Here is a 20,569-nt window from a genome sequence, read left to right on the forward strand (position 1 = left end):
TAAGAGTGAAATCTGATCTCTTAAATCTCTTGAGCACTTCTGCGAGCATTTCTTATTGTCCTTGCATGACTCAGTTTCCCTTATGTACAGCAATGAGTTAGTCAGGATAACCACACCAACATATTCCCAGTAAACACCACAGCTTTACATCCACATTTAACTTTTATCTACTATAATCCACCATGACACAAATACAGCAATAGCTTTTGGTCTTATAGAATCATAGAATCATAGAATGGTCTGGGTTGGAAGGGACCCCAAGGATCATAGAGCTCCAACCCCCCTGCCACAGGCAGGGACACCAACCTCCAGGCCTGGATCTACACAAGGCTGCCCAGGGCCCCATCCAACCTGGCCTTGAACACCTCCAGGGACGGGGAATCCACTACCTCTCTGGGCAGCCTGTTCCAGCACCTCACCACTCTTTCTGTAAAATCTTTCCCCTAATATCTAATCTAAACCTTCCCTCCTTTAGCTTTAGTCCGTTCCCCCTTGTCCTGCCATTATCTGCTCTTTTAAAAAGTCGAATCCCCTCCTGCCTATAAGCTCCCTTCAGGTACTGGAAGGCTGCAATCCCAGATCTGAAGTCCTGAACCAGTGGCAGAGCTGAAAGCAGATATCCCTGCCCAGATGCCAAAATGAGCCAAAATGAGCTCAGCCCCAGGTCAATGCCACTGGCTGGAGCTCAGACCTAGGTCAAGAGTCATCCATGTCCCATCCCTTCCCCCCATTTATTGACAGAATAACTCTATTTACTCTGCTTTATCTGGACCGTGGTTGCTTTTTGTGAAAAATAAAGGGGCACGTACAGAGCTGTGAGGCTGTAAGCAGAACGTGGTGCCGGTGAGGTAGGTGAGGAGGGCCCAGGGCTATAAGAGAAGCAGATGCTGCAGGGAGGAGTGAGTGGCAGTGCAACGGGGTGCGGGGAGCCCAGTGCCAGGAGACTGGGCAGTGGGAAGTGCAAGAGGACCAGACAGCATCTTGCAGGTCAGGACTGAGAGACATTGCGCTTTGCTTTCGTCTGCATGACCACTGTGGGAACTGGACTGGCTGCCTGCTGCCACCAACCCTCTTTCAAGCGATCTACACCTGCCAGCCAGTGTCTGCTCGTCGGTGTGCTGGGGACAAACACCCTGCGCTTTGCCTCTCCCCTCAATGGGAGGGTAGCTAAGAAATACATCAGTTGCTCAGCAACTCTCTGTCCCCTGAGGACAACAACGTGAGCTATCTGCACCAGCCTCCTGGGTTCTTCTCTGCACAGCTGCAGGTGCTCCTACCCCGAGTTTTTCCAGGCTCCCCCTGCTCAGCCCGTGGATCTTCTCCCCCCGAAAGCCTCGGAAACTTCCATTTCAGAAAAGAAAAAAGTCATTGTGCGGGGTGTGCTGACCCATCGTGGCAGGACGGTGCAGGACAAAGGCCAAGCTGAAAGGACATGGCATCAGGTTATTGATCACTGACAGACCTTGAGCTTGGGTAAATAGATGTCCTCCTCTCTCTTCCCATCCATGCATGTGTGAGCTGGCTTGCGTAGGGGGTGTGGGCCAGGCCTCACAGGCGGCAGCAGGCTTCAAAGGTAGGTCTGCAACTCTGGGGGAAACCCCGGTGCCTACCTTAAAATTTTCTGACAAAGAGGCTCTTCTGCTGCTGCTTCCTGCCCTCCTTCCCCCACCCCTCCGTCTGCGGTTCGTTGCTTGTGCCTCCTGTTTCTGAAGGGATGATGTGGTAGCAGAGAAGTGCCTTTGCTTTCCCTCTCCTGGCCTGCCCAGCCTGGTTCAGTGGGGAGGACATCCTTCCCAAGGGTTGCACAGAAACATTACCCACCAGAAGCAAGGGAGGGCAATCTATGCTGGCCACTTGTACCATGTGCCTCTCTGGAAGGGTGCATTAGAGCAAGCAAGATGTTCAGCTGAGTGTCTGAGTACTGGTGATGTTCAGCAAGCTGGGTTTAATTTTCCAGAGTGAGTTACCTGGTGCTTACATTCTGCAAGCACGTTTCCACCTTTCAAGGCAGCCTGGAGAGCCCACTCTCCCCAGCTGTGAGAACAAGCCAGGGTATCCTTGTGGGTTAAAATGGATGTGAGGCCAACCATCTCCTTCCACATCTGCAACAAGTCCCTCCTGTGCATTCATGCTTGCACAGCCACACGCACTACTGGGTGTGAAGAGTAGTCACAGACACGTAGACAGGGCACTGGCATTCCCAAAGGCTCTGTGACCTCCCATGCAGATGCTTTCACATTCCATTCCTCTCCAGTCACAGAAACCCCAAAGTCTTTGTGGGAAGCTGTGCACTGTGTGATGGCAGAGGAAAGGAGAAAGCAGGTGGGTGAGACAACCAAGATGAACTTGGATCTCTTGGGAAACGGCATTTCTTACCCTAGAGTCTGGCAGAAGGGGAGCAGTTAGGAAGAAGCAAAATAAAGAGTCTGGGATAGATGCAGAGCAAAGGAAGACAGAAGGTGTCCCCTGGCACAAGCAGAGGGTGGTGGAAGGATGAATACTGTTCAGGTGCTCTCTCCTCACTAGGTCAGCTAGTAATTCAGTGCCAGCATGGACTTAGCCCTGGGATGCACAGTCTGGTGGGAATGGCAAGGTTTGCTTACTTTTAGAGAGCAAGAATAAAACGGCACAGCAGGCAAAGTGCAACTCCCAGGCTGTGGCTGTTTTGTGCAACTTCTGTGTGTATTTGAGGTCATGAAATTTTGTTTGCATTGGTTTCTAGGTCAATGCAATACCAGTTTTAAAACCATTCCCAGCGTGGGGAGACAATACTTTTGTCTCTGGAGAAATTAATTATTGTATTCAGTTGTGATATTGGCAGAAGGAAAACCCAGGGAAGGCCTTTAAAAACTGAGGGATTACCCAGGAGGCATAGACAGGGCAGTGCCTTGGAAGCCTGTCTCCCACTGAATTAGGTGTTTTACTCACATTTGCACTAAGCAAGTCTTTTATGGTTAGCACACAGATCTCTTGAGATTATAGGTCTTAGGAGATGACCACGGAGATGGCAGAGGACCTCCAGAGACATATGTAAAGGAATGCAGAAAACCCAGCCTGATCACGGTGTGCTGTGTCACTAGATGCCCCAGATGGAGACCGAGGAACAGGAGGAAGATTCCAATTCCCTCTCAAAGGATGGATCAGAGACTAACTCCCATGACTGCCGCCGCTATGTGCCCCTTGGGATAGCATTTCTTTTGTTGGCTGGAGCTGCTGCAGCAACCTGGTATTTCCTAGGTAAAAATTCAACATGCTTTGTCCTCATGCAGGAGGTGGATGGGGTGTAGTCAATGCCCGGGCCAAAGTGTGGTAGTGACTCTGGGTGATTTTACAGACTCATACATAGAAGTAAAACCCTCTCTCCTACATATAAGAAAGTTAATCCTGTAGTGTCTTCTGTTGGCAGACTACAGACCATGGCACCTGGAACCGGCCATCCTGCAGCTTTACTCTGGCAGCCTCCAGGTCCTCAATCGCCAATACTTCCCGGACCTTGGGAAGGTGGAATCCAGAGCCTTCTGGTTGGAGTCAGCTAAGCTCCAGAAGATGGTGAGGGCAATTTCATGACCAGAGCTGGCCCTGAGGCAGTTCAGTGAGTAGAAAGAGGAAGGGGTCAGGTACCCCCATTCAAATGACAGACTTGGTGGGTCTGTACAGCAAGAGGGATGAAATGTAGGGTTGGCCATAGGTCCTCTGCCACTGTTACTTTGCACAATAGTTATAAGATGACATTCTCTTTGCAGCTGAAGGAACTGATTCGTGCCACAGAGCTGGGTCGCTATTACAACTCGAGCACAGTGTATGCCTTTGGGTGAGTAGCACCCAGAGCATTTTTACTTGTTCGTGAACGAAAGCTTCCAGTCATCTGTACTGTGGTTTCACTGAAATCTAGCTATGAAAAACTGCTGCATTCCCGAACATGAGCTTTAGACTAGGCTGGGAAATCCAGATCCAGAATGGTTACAGCATGACAGAGCTGGAGATATTTTGATATTCACCCAAGGTCATGACGGAAAGCCAAAACTGCGAAATTTTTCAGAGTCAAAAGTTCAAGACATAAAAAAAAAATTACTAGGAAGAACTGAGACAAAAAATTACTAAGAACTGAAAAAAAAAATCTGGGTTAAGCCGCTGGAAATCAACTTCTCTAATTCAAGAAAGTCATTTTATGGCCTGATTCTAGGGACCAGAAGGGAGAGGCCATAATGCAACATGGATGGTCCACCTGGGAATAGGGTATCAGTGGAATGGTACAAATGTGGGACTACAGCTTTGCAGGTCATCACAGTAGATCAAGAAAGCAGGAATAAGTTCCAAACTGACGTATACATTTGCTTCTGGTTTTTTACACCCCTAAATTTGTCCTTCAGCTAAGGAAAATTCCAATTTTGATGCAACTCCATTTCCAACCGGGGAAGGAAAAGTTTCACTTGCAGTTCTTCCTCTAGCCTTTTACTGAACAAAGGTTTGTTTCAACATTTCTTACCCCTCCCTCAGCCAATTTTCTCTGCCAGTTGGTTGAACAAGCTTTCCCAGTCACAGTCTCCTGCAGCTTGAGCCTGCCCAGCATTAATGGCTTGTGGTAAGGTACTGAGTCATACTTGTCACCACTGGGAGCTGAGACAATGGAGTCCTGAGTGTTTGTTTTCAACCTCTGGTCAGTAGTAACTAAAGGTCATTTCTGCCTGAAATGAGCCTACTCATTAGACCAGTCTTGATTAATTACCACATTAATTTCACCACGTATGGTCATCACTAAAGCCAGATGGCACAAAACATCTTCCTCCCCTAAAGGAGTGAGCATTAACTAGCACCATGGACATCGCAGCTCTTCCGCCCCGCTCAGAGTCCCTATTCTGGGTCACAGTAGCGAGCTGGAAAGTCCACACATATATGTAGGATTTGTGGGAAAACAGTGGGGGGTTAATCTCTGGGGTTTGTCTCTCCAGCGATTCTGGAGAGGATCACCGGAAAAGGCTATTTCACATGCTGTTTCTTTGTTAGGGAGGAGGCTCTGACCTTCTTCTTCTGGTTTGCCCTTCGAATCCCTGAGAGTCAGCAGAAGGAGTTGACTGCTGAGAGGGTAAACACAATGCTCCACCAAGAGCTCTCCACCACCTTCAACAGCTCAGACAGCCTATCCTACCAGACGGAGTACAAGGTCAACCCAGACTCGCTGGTTCTGCTGGGTAAGTACCACCTGTTCAGCTATGGCCTGAGAAGTCAGAAATGCTCCAAGGTTTATTAGGGGATGTCGTGAAGTTACAAGTAGAGGCCAGAAGTCGCTACTGAGGGGAGAGAGGAAAATTGAAGATGATAGGGAGTAAGTGAGGATCAGGAAATACAATTACATGTGTTTCTTCTTCATAGAGGAGAACTAAAGTTTGACTTTAAAAAAACATCCTTGCTTTGAAGGACTGAAGATTATTTGAGATACAGTTGACCATGACCAGCTAGGTAACTTCTTTTTTTTGCATTTTCCCATAAGCTTTGGCTTCTGAAGAGTAAGACCTTAACGGGTCATCACTTTGATCAGCTCAGCTCAAAAGTAGCAAGCAATTAGGTTTCCTGCTTTCCTTTAGGAGATTATCCCAGGCTACTTGAGAGAAAAAAGGCAACATACCCCACTAGTCTTACTCTGAGACAAAGCATTGTTGCCACTACAATTCCTGACATATGATTTTAGGGATTATTTATTGTTGCTCAAAGTGAAGATCACAGCCTGTTTAAAAAGCTGCCCCTACAGAACTGCTCTAAAATAGGTGTTAGATAAAGGACTAGGGAGAGTGTCTCTATTCAGTGCACCCAAGTCAAATGGAATTTGTATTTGGTCTTTATAACAAGAGTTATCTTCTCAGCCTGATCTGATCCCTGTTACAGAGCCCCAAACCCCACAGGTTATAAAATACTTTGTGTTTCTTCCCTCTCCTTGTGACTCTCATTTCCAAGTGTTTTCTTGCCATGAAATGTTATAAGGTCTTTTCCCCAGACACGTTATCTTGCATTTTTCTAAGGTGAATCTTAGTTTAATACCTCACCCATATTTTCTTTATTTTTTCTGTCTGCATCTCTATTGCTTTGATTTGGGGGTCATTTTTTTTGTGTCTCCAGAGAAAAAATTGTTTCCTCAAAATGTTTTTCACTCCCTCACCCATCCCATTGTGTCAAGATGTTATTCTGGAGCTGCATTAGAACCTCATGAAGACATGTCCTCCCTCAGTCACCATCAGTCCTTTACTTATGATCTTTTTCCAGCGTACCAGACCTTATGCTTAGCCAATTTAATTTAACATTCTTAAGAAAGATAGCATAAGACAATATGCTAAATGCTTCCATGTCACCCCATCTAGCATTTTCCCTTTATTTACTCACTTCATAACATAACTCATAAACAAATAAAAGCGATGCCGACATTCTTTTTAGATATTCCCGGTTCCCTCTTATTCCCTTCACGTTTCTTTCACTGGTTTATTCTTTCCAGCAGACCACACTTCTTTCTGCTTTAGAATTAACACACTAGTTGTAGTTTCTCCAGTTCCTTCTGCTTTTCCTAGTCAGAAGCACTGACTAGAAACTGTGGCAAAAGCCAGAAACCTCTTACGTGTGTGGGCCAGGATGACCTCAAGACAGTGACTTAACCTCTGGCTTCGTTTTGCTCTGTAAAATTGGACTCAAAAAATAGCTAGCTAGTAGCAAGTCATTATCACTCCTTTTCTTTCTGACAGACTCATTTGCTGATCTGCTTAGCTTTAAGCATTAAGTCTTGCAGCCTGACTTAAGACACAGAGCAGCAAACTACTGACTAGTGGAGGAACCTCTCCAGCATCTCCCATGCATTATTTTTACCTACAGCTACACCCACACCAGGACACTAGCCTTCCCTTTCCCCCAAAGGGCTTCAGGACTTTGTTCTCCTCAGAGGAACTCAGCTCTATTACCTTCAGCTAAAACAGTAGTTAATATCAGCCCAGCATATATCTTTCCCTAGAGCACGTGAACTTCTCTGGGAGCCTGCCTTATGCCTGCAGGATCATCTTTTCCACAACATCTGTTTGTACCATGACAAAAGTAATTAGCTCTCCCCACAGAATATCAAGCTCTGTTTAGAGGTTACAGAAGCCCCAACCTAAACAAATCCCCAACAACCAAGCTTACACCCAACTGACCTCATGGTGCCTTTTATTTTGGCAATTATTCTCAGTAGCACCTGACCTCTGGTCACTTCCAGTTCAGCTGGGAGGCTGGAGCAAAGCCCAGCTCTCCTTAAAGTGTTGTCCACCCTGTGACTCTGTTTTGCACACACTTGTAGTTCTTGGTGGTAGATTTCTCTGCATCTCCTTTCTCCAGAGGTGAACGCTATAAGGACGTTGAGATGCTCATCAACCAGTGGTCATCAAAAGAGCCCTCCTCCTTCCCCACCCTCAGTAACTCCCATGCGTTTCAGTGAGGGTTATTTAAACTGGGAGAGCAAGGGAGGGGTAAGTAGACAGTAAAGGTTTTGGGAAGTGGGGCTGTACCTTGTGGTGTGGCTGGCAGAGGACAAGGGTGGCTACCTGAGGTGATGCTCAGCCCTCCTGGGAAGGAAAAGAGGTCCTGGAATAGTGCACAAAAACAAGCAAGGAATAAACACAGAGAACCTCGTGGTGGGCTGGACAGTGTGAGTCAGGGCTGTTGGAAATGGGGCAGAGGCTAGAGAGATTTCCCAGAGGGATGAGGTCGGGAAAGCATGACTGAAACTGGCCCCTGATAGCAGACAGAGAAAGATCTGCAGCATGCCCCGTGCCAAAGCTGTGAGCCATTTATGTAGGAAGGAAGGGAATCACCACCTGCTATGCTAGCATTCAGATACTGCCAGTGTCTCTTTTTGTTTATCTTCCTTAATATATTTCCTTTCTAACAGAATCCAGTATGAAAGACATAGTAGTGCTGAAATCCACTCTGGGTAGGCTATTTTTTCCTTTCCTTTTGAGTTTATGACTTTGTGGGAGGGATATTTACAGGGGACAGAAAGTGTGCTGGCTTCTTGGAGTTGTAAATCCTGGGAAGGGGAGACGAGAACAGCAGCAAGGGAGCACCAGTGCTTCTGCTTGGCCAGACCCAAACTTCCTGGCAGTGTGCGACTGCTCTGAACATTCCAGCACCTCTGTCCCAGTAGCACACCACTGTGCAGAGATACCAGCTTCCAGGGGCAGTGCAGCCACCTTAGTCTTGTCCCTGTCCTGATGAGTCCCATCATATAGCTTTGGTGTGCTGGTAGAACAGTGCTAATTCCCGACCCCATGAAACCCTACTGAGCAGGGGAGGGGGTTTCTCTATGTGGCTCTGCACTGGATGTGGTGTCAGTCATTTAAGAGTTGTTGTCTTAGCAATGTTTGAAGGTGCTTTTAGTAATTTCAGGCAGTGTTGTAAGTGCTGTGTCTGGCATCTTGCATTTGATATACTATTGGGAACTCAAATTTAAGCTGATTTTTACTCAAAAATCCTGGATTGGAAGGCTGCTGAAACCTGGAAATCTGACAGGGTTGGGGTGTGTGTGTGTGTAAATCCAGGAAGAATGTGGAGATGAGAGGAGAAAGAGATGAAAAAGAAAATTAATCCAGTGGCAGACAACTACATTGTGCTGGTGTTTAAAGTCTAGGGTAGTATTGGCTTAACCAAGGAAGAGGGGACAGTCCTTATAGACAGAAACTGGGACACTGGTACAAGGGGACTGGAACCACTGCCACAAGAGTAAACTGAGATTACGGGTATGAGTCAGTCTTCCCCTAAAATAGAGCTCATGCTGATATCCCAAGGGACAATATCTTAATTTCCCTTAGTACGAACTCGTAAACCCCCCCTTTGCCTCCATTTACATCACCCTGAGGTTCAAATCACTGTATCTTTTCCCTGGCTTCAGGTTGCTACAGGTACAGCTATGTCCAGGAGGATGATGTCCTACGGCTGGAGGGCCCTGACTACTTGGCCTCTAGTTGTCTTTGGCACCTCCACAGCCTCAAGGGCTACATGATCAAGCTACACCTGGAGTGGACTCTCCCGGACTGCAGAGACCGCCTGGCTATGTACGATGCAGCTGGGCCCCTGGAGAAACACCTCATCACCTCGTAGGTAGCTCCTGAGCAGGGCGAGCACGGCAGGGAAGCCGGGCAGGATGGCACAAAACACCACAGCAGGGGAAAGTGTTAGACTACATCAGAGGAAATTCTCTTTGATGCAGAACCTGCCTCTCACTGATCAGCTGAAGTCACTGATGTGGGATATCACACAGCCAGCCTTAGAGTCTGAGAGGTTACAGCTGCACGGGCTGTCTCTATGCTGGCCCTATATTTGATTCAGTTAGTGTTTCGCAGCAGGCATGTGCTGTGGTTAACACAGACCTCCATTGTCTCTCTTTCTTGTTCTTCTCTTTTGTTTGTTTGTTCCTTGCTTCACTCCCATCTTTTTATCTCTTTTCCCTGAGGATCTATGGCTGCAGCCGGCAGGAGCCCGTTGTGGAAGTCCTTTCATCTGGCCCTGTCATGTCCATCGTGTGGAAGAAAGCCATGTACAGCTACTATGACCCCTTCATCCTCTCAGCACAGGCAGTGCTCCTCAAAGGTGAGGAAGGCTGGAGGAGGGAGGCCATAGATATATGAAGGAAGGAGACGGGTTATATCATACAACATCACAGCTCCTAGATGTGCTCCCATACTCACTGGGAGCAGAATTCAGTCTAGATTGCAAGGGCAGAGGCAGAAGTGCTCAATGAAAAGCAGGTTAGATTCTGCTCCCTCACCTGGACTCACACATTAACTTGAGTTTTTACAACCCAGTCCCTGGCAAGCAGAGCCTGAGTGATCATTCTTATAGATGGGCAGCCAGATGTGGCCTGGGCATCACATCCAGAGGTGCTCGCAGACAAATGCCATTCTGTAGAAGAGACTAAAGCAGCAATGTACATTACCGCTACCCTTCTCTAAACAAGATGAGGAGGCTAGAATTCTTGCCAGGCAGAAATGACCCCCTGGAGGGAGATGGTGCGAGATCCCAGTCACCTCTATAATCAGGCCTTAGAACCCCTTTTCTCCCTTCCGACAATGGGAGGAGTACATGGCTTCACCAGGCTTATGTTGAGCAGACAGTTACCAGGGCTTTCTATGACTGTATTCACAGGCTGTGAAGTGAATATTACTCTGCAGGAGGGCCTGGAGCTGCAGGGGAAGATTGGCACCCCACACTACCCCAGTTACTACTCGCCCAACACGCAGTGCACCTGGCACATGACGGTAAGAGCCAGTTCCCACACGAGCATCCATTCCATCCATAAAACCCATGTGGTACTCTCCACACTGGGGACTGAGGGGCAGTACAGGCAATGCTCTCAGTCAAATCATCATGAGAAGCGAGCAGTGGCGGGCAGCCTGCCTAGCGTCCACATGATATGTGTTTCTGAAGGGGAAGGAGTCTAATTTTACATGCCAGCGCAGAGATTCCATAGCTGAGGGGGAATCTGAAATCTGATATCCAGAGGAGTTCTTCAAAGCAGGAGCAGATTGCTAGAAATTCCTAGCAATTACCATGCCTTGAGTCCAGCAGCAGACACACCCCAGCCTGCGGCCTGGCCTCTGTTCAGGGGGTGCTTCTTTCTGGCCTGCCATGTGTGAATTGGCAGCTCTCCCCCTCGTCTACTCTGCTTATTTCTGTCACATGGACCGGACTGCAGCACTCATAGGAGCCATCTACACTCTACTCTGTATCCTCTTGCCTGCAGGTACCATCCCTCGACTATGGGGTGACTCTGTGGTTCGACGCCTATGCACTCAGCAGACAGAAGCACGACCTGCCCTGTACCCAAGGCCAGTGGATAATTCAGAGCAGAAGGTGTGTGCTCGGGTCCTGCTTTCTGTCTCTCACTTCCCACCTGGCACTAAACTGGGATTAAACCTCTGCAGGTTCCCTGCTCCAGCCAACAGGTCTGAGGCAGGAGAGCCTACCACCACACACCGTGGCCACTGTTGGGGCTGATGTCTCTTTTCTACTAGTTCTTCAGCCTCTCTTGTTCACAGGTTCCCCAGTGAGCACATTTATCACATATTTGCTTTGAGCTATAAGCCTGCCTTCTCTGTCTTGCTGTTTGCATCAGGCTTCCTAATTTTCTCCTGTGTGTGTAACCTCGGTGTCCTCCTACATCTCCTTTACGTCAGATTTGTTTGCAAATCTGCCTGTCACCACCTCTTCAATATTATCTGAGTGTGCCATTGCCTTGCATCCACCTCCGTACAGATCTCCTGCCTAGCTTCATATCCTCCTGCTTTGACTACAGCCACTTTTCCCCTGCAGGACTTCCCAAAATTAGCATCCATACATAGGTGGGGCTGCTGCCCACCACTGCCCAGATGCAAAGGACCAAGAGCTGTGCTCCCATTTCCTCAAAGTCGGCTCCAAGATGATGGACCTATGGCTTCTGGTTTTCCTCCCATTTACTGCAAAATTGCCCCTTTCCCTCCAAAACTTCCCTCAGCCCATCTCATTAACTTCCTCTCTACTGGTCCTGTATGGGTAACTTCTTTTCCTCTAAAGGTCTGATCCAGAAGCTATGTTCCCCTAGCTTTTTTTTCCCACTTTTTCTCTCTCTGCCTTTCTCAAATTGTCAGTGGCACAGTTTCTGCAAGATGGCTGCTTTGGGAAGATAAATTTAAGAAGTGAATTGCTTTGTGTGGTGTGAATTCAGCACTTTCCCAGAAAATGGGAAATATCAAAAGATAGTGTGATCACTCTGGACTCTGGATTGCATGACATATTAAAGGCGTTTTTCCTTTCTGGGCTCCCCCCACACCCAGTCTGTGTGTCCCCTTCCCACCCCAGCCCCACCAAGCCCCATTGCTCCACTTGTCTTCTCCTCCCTCCCTGCCTGAGACATTCCACTTGTGTTTACTCCTCAGGTTGTGTGGCCTGCGGACCCTGCAAGCCTATGCTGAGCGGATCCCAGTTACGTCCTCTACTAACATCACCATCACCTTCACCTCCCAGATCTCCTTAACTGGCCCTGGCGTACAGGCGGCTTACAGCCTGTACAACCTTTCTGACCGTGAGTTCTCGCTCCTTCCTGCTCCTTAGTGGGGTGGTGGCTACCAACAGCCCCTGTGCAGTTGGCTTGTATTATAAGAAACACAAGACACATCCCATGAGCCCTAACTGCCATCTGCCCTTCAGGCACCTGCTAACAAATGTGGTGATGCACACACCACTGATCTCCTGAAGAGGCATTTATATGTGAAGCTGCTTCTGCACATGTGGCCCTGCCTCATTTTGCCAGAGCGTCCATGCACCAAAGCCCAGCTTCAGAGAGCTGCTTACAGGCTCACCCCTCTGCCCCCATCAGGGACTAGCCTTGGGAATTCAATGAGAGAGACCATCTCTGACTTGAAGTGACTTCCATTTCAATTATAAGGGCTCTCAGAGAGAGATGTTTCCCGCTCGTCTTCGGATCCGTGAGAGACAAATAAAACCTCACACAAATATGCATACATATGCAAATGCACACCCACGCTCATCTTTCCAAGGTTTCTCCATCTCCCTTCTAAAAGATACCTGTAGTGCTTACCAGTCCCTGAATGCATGCACCTGCCAACACGTGTCTCATTGACCCCTTCAAGGCCTTGACCAGGTTTTAACAGCAACTCCGTATAACCCATTTCAGCGTTTCTGCAGCATTCAGGAGTCATGAAGCAGTGCTAAACCAAAGGTACAGCCTGCCAGGCAGGTGGTTGTCTTGGCTTTTGCCTGTTGGTGGCACAGGAAGCAGGGAAAGATCCCCTCCTTCCCCTGGTGCGTAGCCTGGCTCCGTTTGCCCTTTTTTGGAGCGGACGGTGTGGCAGATTTTGTGGAGCACAGTCAGCAAGTGCGGGTGGCACGTTGCTGCAGCACACGTGTGGTCAGGAAGGTGTGCAACTCCACGCTCCACTTTCAAGCCACGGGGCTCCGCTGCAAGGAGGTTTCCAGTCACTGGGGACTAAACTACTCTCTGGTGGTTTCACAGCATGTCCCGGGGAGTTCCTGTGTTCGGTGAACGGCCTGTGTGTGCCAGCCTGTGATGGAATCAAAGATTGCCCCAATGGGCTGGATGAGAGAAATTGTGGTGAGTGGTTTCTTCTCCCCGATGGTTCTTGGCCTCAGCAGGACACAGCCCCTTGCCCCTCCAAAGGTAGGGAGAGATGAGGGGGATTCATTTTGCCTAGGTACAGACTTCTACCTTCTCTCCAGAAGCTTAAAACTCTGCATCCATTAAGGCCTCATCCCACAGCTACACGGCTTCAGCCCTCTCGGAAAGGAGCAGCAGTGCTTCTTGCTCCTGTGCACAGCACAGTCTTCCTGGGAGAATTCCCAATACCCATGTGCCAAGAGCTCTAGGCAGCCTGAAAGAAGCTCCTTGCACAGGCTGTCCCCCACCTTGTCCTGCATACCCCCACCCAGGCCGGACAATTAACCTCAGCCCTTCCCTACAGCCCCCCTGCTGTCATACCACTCAGCATCCCCCTCCCAACCTGCCCACACCTCCTCAAACCCACCTGCTACCCTACTCTTTCGCTGTTCATCCCCAGGATGTTTGTGACACTTGATCTGTACAAATCCTCACTCCATATATTGTGCCCTAGTTTGGGAGTATGGCAGTCCTTGAGCAGACATCAATTCTTCATGTCAACAGCAGTTAGTGCTGACACAGACACCATCCACAGCATCCCAGGACTCCTGCAAAGCCCCTTTCTCATAGGAACAGCGATTCTCCCATCCGTGGTTTCAGTGGGGGGGGGGGGGCTCACCACATTGCTGCCACCATGAATTTTTCACTAGTTATCCTCTACAGATGTTTTTTCACAGACAGAAAAATCCCTGAACCACTGGAGACAGTGGCCAGTTCTGAAAGATTCAGGTCTGGTGACAGCAACCTGGGGTCAACCAAGAGCCCAGTGACCACAAGACAAGTCCATAGTGATGAGGCAAGTCTGAGGCTGAGCCAAGAAGTCGAGGAAAGTTAAGTCAGCATCAGGAAGGTACAAGACAGGGTGCAGGTATGTCTACAACATAGATAAGGCAAAGAACAATAGCAAGGACCTTGGATTAAATGAAGTTCCTGAGAAAAGGGGATTAGGCTCCTGCTCTGCATGGCAATCTGTTTCAAGGTCACACAATTGCACTATACCAGAGCTGGTCTTAAGAACAGGCTGCGAAATCCTTATGAGGTGGGGGAGGGGTTTGTGGAGCCTGCTGGTGCACTTATGGCCCCGACCTCACACCTGACACCTTGTCTTGCATCCCTAATTCCTGGGTGCTTCCTTCCCCTGCAGTGTGCCCTGCAAAGTTCCAGTGCCGTGAGGACAGCACCTGCATCGAGTTCAGCAGGGTCTGTAATCGTCAGCTGGACTGTGCCAACGGGAGCGATGAGGAGCAGTGCAGCGAAGGTAGGGAGGGGATGGTGCCGGGCTGGCCAGTACTTTCTCCCGTGCTCGAGCCAAGGCTGTTGGTAGGATACTTCCCTCTCATGAGGTAAGGGCACCAGCTGGGAGTTAACGTGCCCAACCTGCTCACAGTGTGTGCTTTGTAGCTGCAAGCTTGCTCAGGAAATTCCCTGTCGTCATTTATGGAGTTCTCTCGAGCTCTCTGTTGCCTTCTTTTCTCCACTGAAAGGACTTCAGGCTGTGTTCGCAACCTGCTGCCCTGCATCAGCCCTGGCTCTCCTTCTTCTTCACAGGGGTCCCCTGTGGTCCTTTCACCTACCGCTGTGAAGATGGGACCTGTGTGAAGAAACCCAACCCCCTGTGTGACACCACTGCAGACTGCAAGGACCTGTCTGATGAGAAGCGCTGTGGTGAGGAAATGTTCAGTCACACATCAACCAGGCAGGTTCAGGATGTCACGTAGCTTCAAGCCACCCTCTTTTCCCCCCATCACCCCAGCATAAGCACCCACCATCCCTTGTTCCCCTACCTTCTCCCTACCTTAGCCCCATGGCAGCAGTGTCACTGCTCCATCCTGCAGTGGTGGTGGTGGCAGCAATGAGCCAGCTTCATGCTGAGCTGCCAGGAGGCACTGTCTGCTCTTTGGACAGCTGCTCCCCATCTCCCTCAGGCAGAGGCATCAGGCCAGAGAGATGTGTCTCACACGCCAGGTTCTACCCACAGGCTGCCTGTTGGACCACTGTGTTGGCTTATGTGAAGTAGTGCCATCCTACAAGGCTCCAGCCAGGGAAATCACCCGTGACTGCATGGTCACTGGCAGGGAGAGAGCTCCTGTTTTGATTTCCCTGCTTGTGTTTTCTGGAGCTTTGGTGGGCAGCAAAAATGAATGGCTGCAAGGGTTCCCTGACAGGATAGCAGGGAGCACAGGCAGGGTGCTGCCCTGAAGGCATCCCCAGGCTGCAGCTGGTGGTGAGGTAAAGCTCTGCAGGCATCAGCTGGGGCTTGGAAGGAGTGCTCGCTATACCTGTCCTGGGAAGAACATAAAGCATCAGCTGAGTGCGTAAGACAACATATTAGAGGTCAAACTCTTCAGTCAGTTAGGTAAGAAAGGAAGGCCAGGCACAGTATATCACGTTCCTCTCCTCCCCTGACATATCTGCTGCGTCTTCTCCTCCTCAGACTGTGGGCTGCAAGCCTCTCTCAGCAGGATCGTGGGTGGTGCAAACTCTGTGGAAGGGGAATGGCCGTGGCAGGCCAGCCTGCAAGTTCGGGGACGCCACATTTGCGGGGGAACACTCATTGCTGACCGCTGGGTGGTCTCAGCTGCCCACTGCTTCCAGGATGAGAGGTAAAAGGAGAAACTGCTGGGCAGGAGAAGGACTTGCATTGTTCTCCATGTCACACATGACTGAAAGATCATCTGGCCTGTGAAAATGTCATGGGGCAGCCGTACCCTACATCTCTCACCTGTGGCATGCTCCCCTGTGACTTGGAGCTGGCAAGAGGGGTATGGATAGACATACTAATATGTGGGCATGCAATTCACAGAGCAGCTTTGAGAGGGCAGTGGTAGTGGAAGGCACTTTACAGCTCTGCTTTTGCTTTGGGTCTGAGTTGTCCCCATGATGTTATAACCATGGAGGCATCAGCATTTGTTAGGACAGCACCAGGATAGCATTACCTGGGGAGGATGTTGTTTGGGTCCCATGCTGCCCACCTCCAAGACCTGCCCTTTCAGGAGGAAGCACCGTCTCGCCACCATTTCCTTGCACCCGGAGTACGTACCACAACAGTGGTGGTAACGTGCAGATCAGAGGGGTTCACTCATTCTTTCAAACTGGGAAGAAGTGAGGAGGAGGAAGGTCTGTAGCTGTGCTGGGTGACAGGACTGGATGGAGGAAGGAGTGTACACCCTCAGGCCCAGTCTCCACCTCATCCAAACTCCCCTTTTCCTCTACCAGTGAGCAGTGGGAATCCCCCGCTTCCTCAGCTACTGTTGCTAGACTTTTCTGTCTGCCCGTTCCTCCGGAGGCTATGTGAGCTTGGGGAGGTGGAGGAGCTGCTGATCATCCTTGGGTGACACCTGCCTAGGCAGGATTTGGGCTGCCTTACAGTTGTGTTTCCCACCTCACCCTTCTCCTGCCATATTCCCACCCATGTCCTACAACCCTGCAAGAAAGCCCACCAGAACTGTGAGCCAGACTTTCAAGTGGTCTATGTGGGCTAAATTTGGCCATTTTGAGGTGTCCAAATGCAGAATGGAGGGTGCTAGTCCAGCCCTGTTAGATGTGTGTGCCTGTCAGGGAGAGGATTTAAATGGTATTCACTTGCAAATAACATCCCCATTTGCTTATTTAACCTATATACACCTTTCAGCCCATCCTTCTCAGTTCATGTGATGAGTTATCTTCTCCGCTGTGCCCTACAGACTGGCCTCTGCTTCCATCTGGACTGTTTACTTAGGTAAATATCTGCAAAATGCCACCAGCCACACAGAGGTGTCCTTCAAGGTGATCCGCCTCTTCCTTCACCCTTATTACGAGGAAGACAGCCATGATTATGATGTGGCCCTGCTCCAGCTGGACCATCCTGTGATCATATCACCCTTAATCCAGCCCATCTGCTTGCCTGCCCCTTCTCACCTCTTTGAGCCTGGCCTTCATTGCTGGATCACTGGCTGGGGAGCCCTCAAGGAAGGTGGTAGGTGCAAGATCTTTCCTGGTGCCCTACTGTAGCTGAGCCGAGGTGAAAACATAGATTCAGATGTAGGTAGGAAGAACAGGCTTCCATTCTCCCCAAAACATTATGCTTCCTTCATCCCCTTTGATTTTTGGTCAGAGGTTGGCCAAAGACACCTGTTGAGGGCCTTGGAACCTCATTTAGAAAGTCAGGTGTGAAAGTCTGATAAGCTATATGGAGACAGCATGTGTTCCTTAATCCAAAGACTAGAATAACCTTTCAGGAAGTAGAGAGGGGTCTGACGGGCTATTCAGCCATTGTCACAGCATGGAGCAGTCCCAAACCTGACCCCATCCTTACACAGACATGAAGGCTCCTGTTGGGTCATTCCCCAGGGAGCTGACCAGCGATAAATGAGATTAAAAAACTGTTCTTCATCAAACCAGGACTGAATCTCCTGAGGACACTTTTTTGTGGTCCCTGCAGCAATATTTTCCCTGTTTTAAAGACCCTAGTACCTGTGTCCCCCCAGCAACACCTACATTGGTAAATTCAGGGTCCCCTGGGGATGACACACTTTAATTGTTGCTGTGCCTTGGATTTGACTATTTTGATCACATAGCACACACACACTGTTGGGTGACAGCACCCAAAACTCTGATATCCCAGACATTTCCCCAAACCAAAATCCCCCTCATCCCAAAAGCTGATGTTCTTACAGCATATCCCTGTGGGGAAAGGTACTGCAAGGGAATGTTAGTCCTTCCTTGCAGGTGAAGTGCCGTGCTGACATTCAGAGGCTGAGGTGCCAGTGGAGAGCAGAACAGTAATTCAGAGGTCAGCTTTCAGCATGCAGTGAGGTGGGCATGGGCTGGGAGATCACAGGAAATGGTGGAATGCTCCACCGCTGCTCACTTGCACTGCTTTTGGTTCTCTACCCCTCAGGTCACATCAGCAACGTTCTACAGAAGGTGGACGTGCAGCTCATCCAGCAGGACATCTGCAGTGAGGCCTATCACTACATGATTTCTCCCAGGATGCTGTGTGCTGGGTACCACAAGGGCAAGAAAGACGCCTGCCAGGTGACAGAGGAGTTGTGGGATCAGGGTTGACTACTGGGGATGGAGTGTCTCCCGAGTCCCCCAGATGCATTCCATATCCTGACTCCCTTAACCCTTCCTCTGGTCTAAGTGGCAAACACAGCTCTGATGACCATTTCTTCCCAGCATTTTTGCCTTAGACAGGATCCAAATATGCTTAAACTTTGCTTCTCATTTAAGCCCATTCTCCACTCTTTACCTCCCACTTCTGAGTCTACATCAGTCTCTTTCCCCCTCAGCCTCATTAACATCTCTCACACACAGTAACCTGTCTGTTCCCTCCTTACTACCAATCTCAAGGAAATCCTTTGTCTCCCGTCCCTCCGGGTATCCAGTTAAATTCCACCAGCTGCCTTGCTCTCTGTATATTTGGAAATGCCACACGGAACAGAAGGAAACAATGGAGCTGTCAGCTTCTTGGGAGCTGGCAAAGGGGGAGGAATTTGTATGGTGAAGGATGCAACAATGGGTTGGATGTTTGCTCTGGAGGCTCTTTTTGACATCTGAATAAGGTGTAAGGAATGTTGCATGTGTCCTAGGCCTAAATTGAGGGGATACAGGAATCTGCAAACAGAGGGACTGAAAGCTAGTGTAATCATCCAACAGAAGAAACTGGTAGATAACCAGCACCCTATTTTTCTTTCCCTTTCTCTAGGGTGATTCTGGAGGTCCTCTGGCCTGCAAGGAACCCAGTGGCAGGTGGTTTCTGGCAGGTTTGGTGAGCTGGGGAATGGGATGTGCACGTCCAAATCACTATGGAGTATACACCAGGATCACTCAAGTGCTGGGCTGGATGAACCAAACCATGAGCTGAGAAAAGTGCATCTCTGCCTTCTCCCTGTCAGACCTACACTCACATGGCACTCGTTCCCAATCCTGCTCACTTGCCTCTCAAAGAGAGTTGCTGTGTGGGATGTTGTCAGACCCAGGATGCTCTTCTGAGCAGGGTAAAAAAAGCCTGTACTGGGGATTGCAGAGAAGCTCAGGCAAACCCTCTTCCCCCTCAGTACTTCCCAGGGAGCGTCCCCAGGTGTTTTTAGATCATCTGTCCAAAAAAGTTGGCAGTGAGGCAGGATGGAAGAGGACATGGGTGACATGACACAGTAAGAGTCCCAAGTTGATTGTTTCTGAGAAAAGGAATAAGGGGCGTTGAACTTCCCATGAACCATGTGATTCAGCCACAATCTTATGCTGGAACATTTGCTGAAAGAAAATGTGACTGATATAGTTAAGAGATTCCAGTAACTGTGAAATCAATCTGCCTCCCTCTTCCTTCCTGCTGCTTATCCTTCTTCCCCCTTCCCCTCCCATCACTCCTCCTCTTCCATCTCCCTAATTGCTTCTTTTCTTAGCTGGCATGTGCTGCTCAGCTCAGCCAGGCAGCTCTTCACGTCTCACTGACTCCCAGGCACGAGTCCAGCATCACACCCCGGAGCGCGTGTCCTGCCTCCCTGCTGGAGCAGCACCCAGCCTCCTCTCCTGCATTTTCCTCAGGGAAAGGCCCCCCGGCCCCTCAGTAAAAACACTGTAGCAGCCCCCATCCCCGTACCTCAGCCCTGCTGAACACTTCCAACATGAGGGCTCTGAACTGCCTCTGTCTCCTAATTCAGATAATGCAGGAGGTGAAGGAGAAGGGCAAAGTGTTTCAACAGTGACCACTATGGGTTTGGGGTTTTTTACTGAAGAGATACGTGTGTGTGTGTGTGTGTGCATATACACAGTGGGCCACTCTCTGGAATTAGAAATAAAAATAATTCGAGGGGTGTTTTTGTCTCCAGTTTGCCTTTTTCTGTTAAAAATTATATTAGGGTTTATAGCTTTTTGACCAAACTCTAATCCTGGCACTAGAAAAAGTTTCCACACCCCTTCTCTCTCTCTCAGCTGTGTCCATACACTGGTTAGACATGTCCTTGTTATGATTATGGGGTGGAGGTTCCAATAAACACACCTGCTCTCTAGCCCCAGCAGTGGGGATGCAGCACCGATCCAGTGGGAAGTACCTCCAACTGCCAGGAGACGGGTGCAGCACAAGCAGCTTCTGGTGGCTCCAGGTGATGAATCCAAACTCCTCCAGCTCCCAGCCCCTTCTACTAGCACCACATTTCTGCCGCTTGAAATGAGAGGCAACAAGGAGGAACAGACTGTGAATTTTATTCAGGAGTTACAACCTCGTGTCCTCAGACAGAACAGTGAAGTAAATGCCCTGCTCCCTGAGGCTGGGATCTGCTTGTGCTTGCAAGACTTGACATCAGCTGCCAGCATGGCCCCGGTACCCAGGGAGCACGCCTGTTCCCCCCGCACCCTGCCCACACAGGGCTGCTCTGGCTGACAGGGAGGGAGGCACCAAGGAGCACG

The 20,569-nt window shown here is 49.5% G+C and overlaps 1 protein-coding gene across 2 annotated transcripts; it reads left to right on the forward strand.

The window, feature by feature from the left end:
• Positions 1–1,428: 1,428 nt before the first annotated feature.
• Positions 1,429–19,979, forward strand: TMPRSS6 (transmembrane serine protease 6). 2 transcript variants are annotated; one of them, XM_084264616.1, is made up of 18 exons: positions 1,429–1,473; positions 3,081–3,237; positions 3,407–3,549; positions 3,744–3,811; positions 5,005–5,189; positions 7,901–7,942; positions 8,900–9,104; positions 9,461–9,597; positions 10,153–10,265; positions 10,751–10,860; positions 11,922–12,067; positions 13,019–13,117; positions 14,325–14,438; positions 14,729–14,845; positions 15,615–15,783; positions 16,864–17,135; positions 18,060–18,196; positions 18,870–19,979. In XM_084264616.1, exons 2-18 carry the CDS (start codon positions 3,081–3,083, stop codon positions 19,026–19,028), a joined length of 2,373 nt encoding a protein of 790 aa, XP_084120742.1. In that variant the 5' UTR covers positions 1,429–1,473; the 3' UTR covers positions 19,029–19,979. The 2 variants fall into 2 exon arrangements, with proteins under 2 accessions (XP_084120742.1, XP_084120743.1); XM_084264617.1 differs by lacking the exon at positions 1,429–1,473 and adding an exon at positions 1,534–1,573.
• The last annotated feature ends 590 nt before the right edge of the window (positions 19,980–20,569 follow it).

Source organism: Gallinula chloropus (assembly GCF_964237585.1).
Source record: "Gallinula chloropus genome assembly, chromosome: 1".
Lineage (NCBI taxonomy): Eukaryota > Metazoa > Chordata > Aves > Gruiformes > Rallidae > Gallinula > Gallinula chloropus.